This window comes from Cuculus canorus, chromosome 17 (assembly GCF_017976375.1).
Source record: "Cuculus canorus isolate bCucCan1 chromosome 17, bCucCan1.pri, whole genome shotgun sequence".
NCBI classification, from domain to species: domain Eukaryota; kingdom Metazoa; phylum Chordata; class Aves; order Cuculiformes; family Cuculidae; genus Cuculus; species Cuculus canorus.
The window spans coordinates 8,294,060-8,307,609 of NC_071417.1; the positions used below are offsets into that span (position 1 = coordinate 8,294,060).

Consider the following 13,550-nt stretch of genomic DNA (forward strand, 5'->3'; position numbering starts at 1 on the left):
GAGATTTTAGGCAGAAATGTTTTCCTGTGAGGGTGGGGAGGCCCTGGCCCAGGTTGCCCAGAGCAGTGGTGTTGCCCCATCCCTGGAGGTGTTCCAGGCCAGGTTGGATGGGGCTTGGAGCCCCTGATCCAGTGGGAGGTGACCCTGCCCATGGCAGGCGGTGGAACTGGGCGGACTCAGGTCCTTTCCAACTCCCTCTGTGGCTCCGCCCCCCTCGCTGCTCCTGGGGGACCTAGCCCCACCCCCCCCAACCATAGAGGAGCGGCTGCCCACGAGCCCCCGCTACGGCCGCTACGGCCTGCTCTATGGTTTGTGGGCGGGGTTTTGAGCGGCACCTGACCGGAAGAAAGCGGTTCAGTTCCGGGCGGTGGCGGCGCAGGCAGGAGAGGGACTGGGCTGGGGAGAGCGGGATTCCCGTAAGGGTGGTGGATTGTGTGTGGGCCGGAGGAGCCTCACATGGTCAGGGGGTGCCCGTAGGCCTGCGGGGTGCTCACGGGATCAGAGTTGCCCGTGTGTGAGCCAGGGGGTGCCTACAGGGCCGGGGGAGTCCCCGCAGGGCCCAGGAGGCCGACAAGGCCCGGGGGCTCTGCAGAGCCAGGGGGTGCCCGCAGGGCCGAGGGTACCCGTGTGGGGGGCAGGGAGTACCCGCGAGGCCAGGGGTTGCCTACAGGACCAGTGGGTGTCTGTGGAGTCGGAGAGGTTCCCGTGTGTGGGCCAAGAGGTCCCGCAGGACCAGAGGGTGCCCACAGGACCGGGAGTCTCTGTGTGTGAGCGTAGGGGTGCCCGCAGGACCAGGGGGTCCCCACAGGGCCAGGGGTCTCTGTGAGCCGAGGAGTACTTGCAGGTCTAGGGAGTCCCCACAAAACCAGAGAGTGCCCACGTGTGGGCTGGGGCTTTTCACAGGATCAAGGACCAGAGAGTGCCTGCAGGGCCAGGGGATTCCCTGCAGGACCCAGAAGTCCCTTAGGGGCCACTTTTACCCACAGGACAAGGGGGTTCCCTGCAGAACCAGGGGTTTCCTGCAGAGCCAGGCTGACCCACAGGACCAGGGGTCACCGCAGGGCCAAGGAGTACCCGCAGGACCAGAGGATCCCTGTAGAGCTGAAGGTTGCCTGCAGCCACCATGTCAATGTCACACCTGTATGGCACCGATGGGGATGATGGTGTGGAGATGGAGAACTTTGAGGTATCAGACTGGGACCTGCAGAACGAATTCAACCCCCACCGGCAGCGCCACCGGCAAAGCAAGGAGGAGGCCACCTACGGTATCTGGGCAGAGCGTGACTCGGATGAGGAGCGGCCCAGCTTTGGCGGCAAGCGGTATGAGCTGGGTGTGGGCGGGGGGAAGGGACGTGCAGGCCAAGCTGCAGTTCAGGTGGTCCCTGGGGGTGCCTTGCCTTGTGGGGCCATGGGGCCTATGTGGTGCCTCCATTTTGTGGCAGTTTTCAGGATGTAAAGGTCCTCCTGAGCAACCTAGCCTGGGACAGCAGGGCTGCCTGTTGGGACTTCTCTTTAAAATTTGGGAGCTGGCCTCTTGTCCCAGGTAACAGGGGATAGGACAAGGGGGAATGGCCTCAAGTTCTGCCAGGGGAAGTTCAGACTGGACAACAGAAAAGAATTTTTCACAGAAAGGGTCATTGGGCACTGGCAGAGGCTTCCCAGAGAGGTGGTTGTCTCTATCCCTGGAGGCATTTAAAAGACGGGTAGATGAAATGCTCAGGGACATGGTTTAGTGGTTGATAGGAATGGTTGGACTCCATGATCTAGAGGTCTTTTTGAATCTAGTGATTCTGTGATTCTGTTTTATGACTTTGCCTGTGCAAGTGTGTCACAGGGAAAAGAACACTTGTTTTAGGGGCACAAAGATGAACCAAGAGGCAGAGCACCTCGCGTACAATGACAGGCTGATACTTAAGTTGTTCAGTCTGGGGAAGAGAAGACCCCAGGGAGACCTTAGAGTAGCTTCCTGTACTGAAAGGGGTTCCAAGGAAAGCCCCTTGGAAAGGAAGAGGCTCTTGATCAGGGAGTGCAGGGAGAGGATGAGGGGGGAACAGTTTTGAGCTGAAAGAGGGGAGATTGAGATGAGATCTTAGGCAGAAATGTTTTGCTGTGAGGGTGGGGAGGCCCTGACCCAGGTTGCCCAGAGCAGTGGTGGCTGTCCCATCCCTGGAGGTGTTCCAGGCCAGGTTGGATGGGGCTTGGAGCAACCTGAGCCAGTGGGGGTTGGAACTGGATGGGCTTTGAGGTTGCTTCCAGCCCAAACCATTCCATGATTCTGTGATTCCTCTGTGATTTCCAACAAAAACAGTGATAAACTGTTGCTCTGTTTTTAAGATTTCACTTTAAGGAGGTGTTAGGGCATAGCAGTCCCCAGGCATGTGTAGGAATGTGCACTGGTCCACTGAAACAGAATTCACTCACAGGTCTTGTTTTGATGTAGCTCTAGGGATTACTCGGCCCCTGTGAACTTCATCAGCGCTGGGCTGAAAAAGTCAGCGGCTGAGGATATGTCAGAAGAAGACTCTGATGAAGATGAAAAGCCTGTTAAGCAGGAGGAAATCCCTAAAGAGTTTGTGCCGAAGAAGTTAAAAACAGTGAGTTATCCAGGAATTGTCTGATGTGTTTATGAAACTTTGACTGTAGTTAATAAGCAATGACAGCACACTAAAGGAAGAGAGAAATAATTAGAATAAGAGAACCACGTGTGGCAGCATGCCTGTTATGGGAGGGGTTTTCTCTGTCTTTTGTATCTGTTCTCATGTATCATCATGTGTCCTTGGGAATATCTGTCCTTTTAGGTCCTTTTATCTTCCTTAATATTTCTTTTGGTCTATTGAGATTAAAATAAAGGAATGCCCATGGTTTACTGCCTTTCAAAGACTTCTTTTTTTTCAGTCTCACAGAACACCATTGTAGGTGTGTTGTAAGCTAACGATCAAACTTTTCTTTTCAGTTACCAGGCACAGAAAGAATCAGGAATCGGTTTTCACCTAAAGCCAGTGGTAGAGCCTAGTAGCTGTCAGCTTGTCAGTCTAGGCTTGTCAGGATGTTCCTTTTCTATCTGAAAAAGACATTAATGGCAAGCAGCATACACGGATGCACAAGCAGCTCTCTGATGTAAATGTGCTGTGTGGCATGGTGACAACTGAATCGCTTCTGGGAATAACATTTTTGATCAAAATTATAAAGAGCGTGGTTATTATGATGCCTTAAAAAGGTTGTTTGGTTTTTTTTGTGTTTTGTTTTAACAGGGTGGTAATTTCAAGCCAAGTCAGAAAGGCTTTGTAGGAGGGACAAAATCTTTCGTGGATTTTGGCAGCTGGGAGAGACACACTAAAGGAATTGGACAGAAGCTTCTCCAGAAGATGGGTTACGTCCCTGGAAGAGGTCTCGGAAAGAATGCTCAAGGTACTGTAATTGCGTGGTTGGTTGTTTATTGTTAGTTAGTAATTTGGAGAAGAGATTGAATTCTATGAAGAACTGCCTTACAACTTCATTCCTGTTTTCTTGTGTCTCTTACAAGTGATCTGGGTCCTCATGATATGATTCAGTTGTTTCAATTACGAGAGGCCGATCTTACGCTCTTGGCATTTTGCAAGAGCAAAAGAGAAAAAGGGAGGTAAATTCCAAAGGTGGTCAGCTCACAGAAAAAGATGTTGTTGTGTGTTGTAGAATAAAAAAGCAGTGAAATGCAAATGTGAATAATAGTGAGCTTTGGGTTTTTTGATGTGTGCTGGAATGTAATGATTTTATAGCCAATAAGAAATGAGTAAAGTGGTAGAAGACACTGTAGCGGTAGGGGTGGAATACGGGGCTGGATGTATTGGTGTAAGAAAAGTACTGTAAGGTGTAAGATGTACTGTAAGAAAAGCACTCACTATTCTCTCTTGGTCAATCAACTGTTCTTTGTGATCTAACTGTTGTCCTCTTAGGTATCATCAATCCGATTGAGGCCAAACAGAGAAAAGGCAAAGGAGCTGTTGGGGCATATGGCTCCGAAAGAACCAGCCAGTCTTTGCAAGACTTCCCTGTTGTGGACTCAGAAGAAGAAGCTGAAGAGGTATTTATATTATTCCTGGTGTATCTGTTTCCCTCTTGTCTTGTGTGTACAAAATTCAGTTCAAATGTCAGCTTCTATGTCAGAGCAAACTGTTTGAGCTCATTTTAGGTAAGAAGCTAAAGACATAGCACGTGAAGTCCATTTAGGCACATTACTCTTGTCACTGTGATGTTTTTTTTGTTGTTTCTGGCTCACTTGTTCCAGTAGTCTTGCTAGAACCTCATCTTCAAACAGGCCCCTCAGATAAATAGCCTTTGTTTTTGTCTAAAGGAAAAGAAAAATCAGAAACATACACTAGTGTTGTGAATATGGTGGTTGACTGGACCACAGCATCTGAGCCAGTTTATCACTGGGCTTTACTGCTTTCCCAGTTATTTTGCTGCTCAGCATTCTTCGTTGATCTGATGGTTATTTTCCTGCAGAAAATAGAGGCTGATTTTGTGCGTGACAAAAAGGAGCAACCACAACTCCTCCTTTGTTTTTTTGTTTAGGAATTTCAAAAAGAGCTCAGTCAGTGGCGGAAAGATCCGAATGGAGGCAAGAAAAAGCCCAAATACAGCTATAAGACAGTAGAAGAACTGAAAGCCAAAGGCAGGATCAACAAGCAGCTCTCAACCCCTCAGAAGGAGATATCTCAAGTCAAGGTAAGGTTGATAATCCAAGAGGCGGCATCTCTGGGAAAGAGTTTGCCCACTTTGGTTTGTGGGTGCTTTTTAGTCACCTTAATAGAAGCCAGTTTCAAGAACTGCCTGTCTGTAGCATCATGAAAATCTGAGGCTCATCACTGAATCATGTATGAGACTGCCATGTCACTTAGGACATTGGATTAGGTTCTAAGCAACTTCCTTGGCCTTGGGAAAATGCAAATTAGCTTAAAAATAACCGCTTGTAGAGTTACTCAGTGAAATGATAAAACCAAGATCAGACTCCTCCTACTCTGATTCCAAACTGTTTCTTATTCATTCTAACTCTTCGTGTCTGGAGCGGGCCTTTTGAGAGGCAATCCCCAGCTGCCTTGTTCAGAATACTGGTGCATATTAGTAGCCTCCAGGAGTAATTAATGTACTTAGAAATCTGCAATTTTCAATCAAAGTTAGGGATTTCCTTACTTTTTAAACATGAGATGCAATTTGTTTTTTAAGACGTGTTTGTTCTTGTTTGTTGGAAGGTTATAGACATGACGGGCCGGGAACAAAAGGTTTATTACAGCTACAGTCAAATTAGCCATAAGCACAATATCCCAGATAACAATCCTCAGCAGCCACTGGGCAAAGACTCCAAGCTCCAAGGCTTTGCTTTGCCTGAACTGGAGCACAACCTCCAACTTCTTATCAGCATCACGGAGCAGGAGATCATCCAGAGCGACCGGCAGCTGCAGTATGAGAGAGACATGGTTGTCAACCTGACCCATGAAATACAGAAGATGTCTGAAGTTCTCTCACATGAGGAGAAGGCAATTAGTAATCTCAGCAAGGTGCTGGAGATGGTGGAAGAGTGTGAGAGACGGATGCAGCCCGGCTGTGAAAACCCCTTAACTTTGGATGAGTGTGCGAAGATTTTTGAAACGCTTCAGGACAAGTACTATGAAGAGTACCGAATGTCTGATCGGGTAGACCTGGCAGTAGCAATCGTCTATCCTCTCATGAAAGATTACTTCAAGAACTGGGATCCTCTCAAGGTGTGTGTATGTTTGATTTATTTCTTTGACTCCCCCGTACTCCTCATCCCAAATCCCTGATCGGTCTGGAGAGGAAGAAACAAAACAAACCAAAATCCCACTGCACTCACTGTGAGACTTTTTCTATGACTGAAGGCTACTGATCTGCAAAGTGGCTAGCACTTTAGGAGCTTGTAGTGTTAAAATCACTTTTTGTGGGTGTTGAGAAGAAAAAGTAGACTGAACCTAAGTGTCTAGTTCTTGTTTGTTAGCAAAAGCAGGAGAGCTCTGTCTTTCAGGTAGTCAGGTATGCGCTGTCTGTTCATAATGCCATGTAGGCTGTGATAGGCAAGAGTCTGAATTCTCTCTGTACACCTGAAAGAGTTCAGGCTATTCTATTTCCCTTCCCAGAGATATGTTAAATCCAGAAAGTAGGATTTTCGCATCTTGTGGCGCTTGACACTTCATGGCTGCACGCTCCCGGCTTGCCCTTTGAGTGGGTGAGAAAGCTGCCTGTAGCTGAGCGTACCATCAGCCTGCTCTTTGTAGATACCAGCTGAGGTTAATGAAAAAGGATAAAGGCCACGCATGTCTTTTCATTTCCAGGACTGCACGTACGGCACAGAGATCATAGCCAAGTGGAAGAACCTTTTGGAAAATGATCAGCTGTTATCGCATGGTGGGCAGGATCTGTCAACAGATGCTTTTCACAGGTAAAGAGCAAATGAGTTGTACTTTGCGCAGCATCTTCAAGTGCTGCTTCCTCTGGGATGGAAAAGAACAGCTACAAGCATGCTTTCCAGATGATTCTCTTGATGTGTCTGTTAAAAATCCATCTGTCAGCTCTATAAAAAGAAGTAGCTTTTAAATAACAGTTATCATTTGGTTTATTTAGGCCTGGGGCTATGGCTTTAAGCTTAAACTTTGATATATTTATGGGGTTTTTTTCCAGACTGATGTGGGAAATCTGGATGCCATATGTCAGAAACATAGTGGCGCAGTGGCAGCCGAGGAACTGTGGATCCATGGTGGATTTCTTGGATAGCTGGGTAAACGTTGTTCCTATCTGGATACTGGAAAACATTCTGGATCAGCTTATCTTCCCCAAGCTACAGAAAGAGGTAAGATGAGAGGGCTACCTTAGGGCGTTGCATTATGGCTGTTCTTGTGTGTGGTAAACTGCTAACGGATGGACCTTTTCTGTCTTACCTCAAGGTTGAAAGCTGGAATCCTTTGACAGACACAGTCCCAATCCATTCGTGGATCCATCCCTGGCTTCCCCTGATGCAGGCACGATTGGAGCCGCTGTATTCTCCCATCCGAAACAAGCTGGCGAACGCACTGCAAAAGTGGCATCCCAGTGACTCCTCGGCCAAACTTATCCTTCAGCCCTGGAAAGATGTGTTCACCCCTGGGTCGTGGGAGGCTTTCATGGTCAAAAACATTGTGCCTAAACTAGGTGAGACAGGCCAAACAATGCTGACTTTCTGGAACATACTGGTTGCCGCCTTCATCCTTGCACCTAGGAAAGATAATGGGTTAACATGGTTGCCAGTGTTATTTTAAAGAACATTATTAGCAAGTAAGTTTCTCAGTTTAGCAGCTAATTGTAATAGCTGGAAATGGAAGCACACTGTTTTGGTGGCAGGAATAGCCAAACAGTTTAAAGATCCCAAATGTCTCTTGGGGTAATGTGCAATAGAAGTCCTCCTCAGATCAGATGTATTGCTAATGAAATAGGTCAATGCACTGTTAAAACTGTGAGTCAGGTTCTTTTCTAACTTTTCTTTCCCTTTCCCCAGGAATGTGTTTGAATGAACTCATCATAAACCCTCACCAGCAGCATATGGACGCCTTCTACTGGGTGATTGACTGGGAGGGGATGATTTCTGTCTCCAGTCTTGTTGGGCTGCTGGAGAAACACTTCTTCCCGAAGTGGCTGCAGGTGAGAAACTATTAAGGCTGAGTAAAGAGGCTTGATTCACTGGGAAGTGTTTTAGTGACTGCTGCCTGGAAATCGCTGCACCAGTGCTGAAATGGTTAAACTGCCAAATGGGGTGATTTCCACTCTTAGCTCCATACACATCAGAAGAGACTGGTTCCTAGTACTGTCACAATCCTGTCTCTTACTGAAAGCTCAGTAATAAACAAGTTAAATAATAAGGACCGTAGTCCATGAACGTATCTGTCCTCATACATGTGATCTGTCCTGTTTCGCAGGTGCTGTGCTCGTGGCTTAGTAACAGCCCCAACTATGAAGAGATTACCAAGTGGTACTTGGGTTGGAAATCCATGTTCTCAGACCAAGTGTTAGCGCATCCATCCATCAAAGACAAATTTAATGAAGCTCTTGATATCATGAATCGGGCTGTCTCTTCCAGTGTTGGTAGGTGGCTTATGGTGGTGGCTCCGCTTGCTGTGATGGCAGTACAGCAACGCTTGGTTCTTGTGAGTCTATATTTAGGCATGGCCCTGCTAATTGGCTTTGGAGCAGTGAAATTCAAAGTGTTTTGCCTTGCTGTGTCCATAAATAACACCTGCAAAGTGCTGCATAATAATTGTCTATGCTTCATTGAAGCAGAAACAGTTTTTTGGTGATGGGCTGCCTATGCCATTAAACAGCTCATTCTCTTACAGTCTTGACAGATTAGAGTGTACAAGGTCGACACAAAAAATTGAGGCTGTCTGTAGCTTTTTATTTAACAAATTAAGAAAATCAGCTATGATTCTCTTCACAACAGCTCCCTTCTGAGCTGACCCACGGCTGCACACGGTGCTGCCAACATTCAGAGCATTTCCACAGGTCATTTTCTGGAAGGCTGTTGAGGATCTCCAGCAGGTTGTTTTCACATCTTCTACCAACAACAAATGGGCTCCTTTGAGCACTGATGGGATCTTTGGGAAGAGGAGGCCAGGTCTGGCAAACAGGGTGGGGGCTGAACCACAGGGATGTTGTTGTGAACTAAAAAAGGGCTTCACAGACAGAGCGCTGCAGGCTGGCACGTTGTCTTGATGTGAACTCACTGTTCACTCTTGCACACCGACATTTTCTGACTGAGAGTAAGAAAATCTCTCTATTTGAACACATGTCCACTTGTACTGAGTGAAGCGATTGAGCTGAGGCCTGTCTCGCTGTGACAGGTCAGCACATGTTCTAGAACCATCTCTTTGTCACTCCCATCCCATTCTTGTTTCCCAAGCTGTTGGGTCAGTCTCATTTTTTTTTTTGTGTTGGACCTGGTATTTTATGCCAGTCAGTGAGAGACCATTGTTTAAAGATGTTTATTTCCATCATGGGGTGTTTTTAATTTATGGTGAGATGCTGGTGGTTCTCTGTAGCTTACAGCAGTGCCCTTTCCTTCCACGTGACTCTCCCTGTCACCTAGAAGAGAGGGCTAGGGATTCATTATGAATTAAACTGTTTTAAAAGAGGCGGCTGTGCCTGAGGGAGCAGCATCTGAAATTTGCACTGTTCCTTTCCTGTGCTCCTCTTGCCTGCTTGCTGTACAGTGTGATGGAGAATCTGCATCAGAAACACAGAGGATTCCTTGAGGCCCTTTCTAAGGGTTATGGTTATTTCTGTGATTAAATGATACAAATATAGGCAAGCGTTGCAGAAAGGAGTTGAGAAACTTGTAGCATGAGTAGTCACGCAGCCAAGAAGTGAACTGGGGGCTGACAGTGAAAGCGCTCCTGATGCAATGCAGCACCATTCTTCGCCTGGTTATGCAATAGTCGCTGTTTGTAACCCAGCAGTGGTGTGTGGAGACCACACACTAGGTTTCTGCTTTGAGGTGTACTTTGTTGCTGTTCTTTTTTTTGTTCACATTTTCCCTTTACCAGTAGCAGCGCAGCATCCTCCTCTCCTGCGCATGCTCAGGTAAATTGGGGATTGTACAAAATCCTATTGCTTCTGTTGTAGTTCTTAAATTCACCTCACTAGTCTGTGTTCTGTTATTGTTAACAGCATGAAACCTAATCAATTAGAATGGGTAAAAAGGACTCAGAACATTACAGGTTCACTTTACTGTGTCCTTGACTGGTGTTTACTCAAACCTTCCACCAGAAACGAGCCAGGACCTTGTTTTCACGTGTCTTGTCTCTCTCAAACAGGTGGTTACATGCAACCAGGTGCTCGAGAGAACATCGCCTACCTTACTCACACCGAGCGGAGGAAAGACTTCCAGTACGAAGCCATGCAGGAGCGCCGGGAGGCTGAGAACATGGCCCAGCGTGGCATTGGCATGGCTGCCAGCTCTGTGCCCATGAACTTTAAGGACCTAATTCAGACGAAAGCGGAGGAGCACAACATTGTTTTCATGCCTGTGATTGGAAAGCGGCATGAAGGGAAACAGTTGTATACGTTTGGACGGATCGTCATTTACATTGACAGAGGTGTTGTGTTTGTGCAAGGAGAAAAGACCTGGGTGCCAACATCTCTCCAGAGTCTCATTGACATGGCAAAGTGAGGCTTCGAACTGGGCAGACCATCTTGTTAAAGTTCTAAGTGTAACTGTCTTAGAATAAAAAAGTTACAGATTTGTAAATAGAGTGAAATTGGACCTGTATGCCAGGATTTCTTCCTTAGAAGAGCTATTCAGGTTCTGTCAACAGATGAAATTACACGAGGAAGTCTCTTAAGGGAAGAATGAGCAGAGCAGTTTTGATGGTTGTGCAACTGCTGCCGGTGACAGAGGTTTATCAGCTCACTTGGAAGGGACTGTTGCGAATGAGTTTTTATAGAACTTCTATTTGCATAAAAGTGTGACTAAGAACAGAGCTCGATGATAAGGTCCTGTTCTTACTACATGGAAGAACAGGTTTTAATTGATGCAAAGTGTTTTGCACAGGGGCTGGGGGTGCAATAAGGTAAGGGAGGCCCTTAAGTATAGCATGGAGCACCTTTGCTTCCCAAACTCTTTCTCAGGGAGGAGTCTGTGTGCAGCTGGATGCAATCCTAGTCCTAGACTTGGTCAGCAGTTTATGGCCAAGGGCTGCAGAGGGCAAGGATTACATGGGCACACCCAATTCTCTCTGTCACTTAGCTAGGATATCAGAGTTCCCTTGTGCTTCACTTGCCTTCTCTCTGGGTGTCACATCCTGCCAACTGGTGCCAGATCTCAGCTTGCTCCAAAGTCTGAATCTGAGGCAGGCTTTAATTAAATCAGTTCCTTTTAGTGGAATGAGTACAAGTCAAAGCACAGCTTCACCTTTTATTAAACAATAAAGATACAAAAATATCCCATCACCCTCAGTGTTCAGGTGCTACCGTTTTTTGGCAGAGATTGATAACGCAGTCAGTGCTTGAGCTTCATCTGAGATGCACAGAGGCTGCTGTGGGAAGAGACTCAGCCCCATGGTCCCCCTGCCCCCGCAGAGTACAGTCAGGACTCCACGGCAGAAGTATTGCACCCACCAGCTCTGTCTTCCTTCCTGATGATCTCCACATCGTCGCAATCTGGGTACGTTGGCTCCTCCACAAAGTCCCAGACCTCAGGGGAGAGTTCCTTCAGTTTTTGCAAGGGAAACCAGTGGACCGAGGTGTCGTTAAAGGTGTCCAGGTACCGAGGGTGGTCAGGGAGCGCCACCTCCTCTGTCCCTTTCAAGACCTAAAGAGCATGTGGGGAAAAATGTTATGTATGATGCAGAAGAGCTTTTCTGCAAATAAGAGTCTGTGACAATGAGGGGGCAGCGTTGTTAACTCAACCCCGTGTGTGCAGCACGTTCTGCAGCTCGTGTAGAATGATCTTAAAGTGATCTGTTTTGTAATGGTCAGGAAACAAGGTTTTAAAAATAACCACCCTCTCTTTCCTTTTGCAATTTATTTCCTTTCTTATCAAAAGGTGCATTGTCAAACAACGTTAAAAACTAGTGACAGTACCTTCGCTATGTAAGAGTAATCTCTCTCCAGTATTCGTGGCAAGAGTCTGGAAGAACACAAGAGAACCAGCTTTAGACACGAAATTCTGTGAACTCAAGACTACTTTTTTGAGCAAGCAGAGGGGACAGAAAAGGCAGGAGGGGACTAATGACAGCAAACAGGACAGCAAGTGCCAGGGGAGGGTTAGGTTGAACATAGGAAAAGGTTCTTCCCTCAGAGGGTGGTGGAGCACTGGAAGGGAAGCAGTCACAGCAGCAAGCCTGCCAATATTCCAGCAGCACTTGGACAACACCCTCAGCCAAATGGTGTGAATGGTGGGGTTGTCCAGTACAGGGACAGGAGTTGGACTTGGTAATTCTTGTGGGTCTCTTCCAACTCAGGACATTCTATGACTTTAAACTTAAAATAAACAAAATGCAGAAATCCTTGCCAAAAGCAATACAAAAAAGAAGTAAAGGAGGCAAGGAGAGGAAAACACTGTTGGAGACACCAGAACCTTCCTCAGTGGCGGCTGCACGCACCTTTCCTCAGTTCCTTTAAAGCTGTTCCCGATGATGACCATTTTGGACAGTGCCTCTGCAGACCAGTTCCTCCACAGGAGGTTGTTGTACAGGGCTTTCCCGCAGTGCACCATGTAAAACAGGGTGGCCGATCCCTCCACGGCGTGTTTCCCCTCCTGCACGTGAACAAATGTTTCCCATTACAGCTGGATGGTGCCCCCCAGCCCCACCGCCTCCCCAGACCCCGAGCCAGATTGGCCTCAAGAGCCCTCACAGCACCAGTGCTGGGGCCTGGAAGCCCTGTGACCCCCAGAGATGGGGCTCAGTCCCCCAGGAACCCCGCTCACCTCATTGTCCGTGAGCAGCTGCAGCCCCAGCTGCTCCAGCACAGCTGCCTCCTGGGCTGAGAAGACTGGGTCAAACAGGGCACACTGCCCAGGGGGCACCTGCAGGGAGAATTGTGACCATGGGTGGGAGCCAGGGCCATGGGGATCCCCGGATTCCCCCCTCCGGTGCTCACCCGCAGTTCCTCCAGCAGCAGCAGCAGGAAGGCAAGCTGGTCCCGAGCAGCAGGGCTTGTACTGAACCGCCCCAGCCCGTAGCAGACACAGCGGGTGGGTGGCTCCGCACTGCCATCCAGCGGGGCCTGAACTGCTCCTGCGGGCACGGAAAGAGTCAGGGGCGGCAGGAGAGGTGGAGAAGGGGGTGAAGGGGAAGAAGACAGGGCAAAGAGGGAGAAAAGGGGGCAAAAAGAGAAGAAAGGGGGGCGAAGATGCTCAGGGACATAGGCTGGACTTGATGATCTAAGAGCTCTTTTCTGACCTAGTGATTCTGTGAAGGAGGGGAAAAGGGGAGAAGATGGGGCAAAGAGGAAGAAAACGGGGCAAAAGAGGAGAATAAAGAGAAGGGAACCAAGGGGGACAAAGGGCATAAAGGGAGACAAGAGCGAGAAGGGACGAAGGGGAGGATAAGGGGGGATGAAAGTGGGCGAAGGGGGACAAGGGTGAGAAGGGGGGCAGGGGGGTGAAGGGGAGGAGAAGAGGGTGAAAATATGGCAAAGAAGAAAAGAGGAGAAAGGGACTAAGGGGGACAGGAAGGACGAAGAGGGAGAAGGAGAAAAGAGAAGGGGCGTAGGGGCTGCCCCGCACGCACCGGCGCTCGCGGTCCAGAAGCCGCAGCTCAGCAGATCGTCCCTGCGGGGAGAGCGCGGCGTGAGCGCGACCCGGCAGCGCCGCGGCGGGGACAGGCGGGGCGGCGCCGGGCACTCACCGCGCCTCCCGCAGCCGCCGCACGATCGCGCCACTCTCCTCCTCGTCGAAGTCCTCCTCCCTGCCCGCCCGGCCTCGCCGGCGCCTCCTCCTCCTCCCGCCCGCTGCGCGCCACCCTCCCGCCTCCGCCGCCATGTGCAGCGCCGCGGGGCGTGGTCATGTGACCCGGTCGTGTGACCAGTTC

The 13,550-nt window shown here is 48.7% G+C and overlaps 2 protein-coding genes across 2 annotated transcripts; one reads left to right on the top strand and one right to left on the bottom strand.

Annotated features, from left to right (window-relative positions):
• Positions 1 to 352: 352 nt before the first annotated feature.
• Positions 353 to 10,762, top strand: TFIP11 (tuftelin interacting protein 11). Its single transcript, XM_009560482.2, has 12 exons — positions 353 to 1,320; positions 2,441 to 2,594; positions 3,252 to 3,408; positions 3,933 to 4,060; positions 4,552 to 4,704; positions 5,229 to 5,738; positions 6,324 to 6,430; positions 6,670 to 6,838; positions 6,933 to 7,176; positions 7,520 to 7,662; positions 7,938 to 8,103; positions 9,831 to 10,762. Exons 1-12 carry the CDS (start codon positions 1,124 to 1,126, stop codon positions 10,184 to 10,186), a joined length of 2,484 nt encoding a protein of 827 aa, XP_009558777.1. The 5' UTR covers positions 353 to 1,123; the 3' UTR covers positions 10,187 to 10,762.
• Positions 10,763 to 10,917: 155 nt separating this feature from the next.
• On the bottom strand, positions 10,918 to 13,517 carry SRRD (SRR1 domain containing). The gene is made up of 7 exons (XM_054082406.1): positions 13,368 to 13,517; positions 13,251 to 13,291; positions 12,619 to 12,755; positions 12,446 to 12,544; positions 12,120 to 12,274; positions 11,599 to 11,644; positions 10,918 to 11,326 (listed from the first exon to the last, which is right to left on the bottom strand). Exons 1-7 carry the CDS (start codon positions 13,499 to 13,501, stop codon positions 11,102 to 11,104), a joined length of 837 nt encoding a protein of 278 aa, XP_053938381.1. The 5' UTR covers positions 13,502 to 13,517; the 3' UTR covers positions 10,918 to 11,101.
• Positions 13,518 to 13,550: the final 33 nt, after the last annotated feature.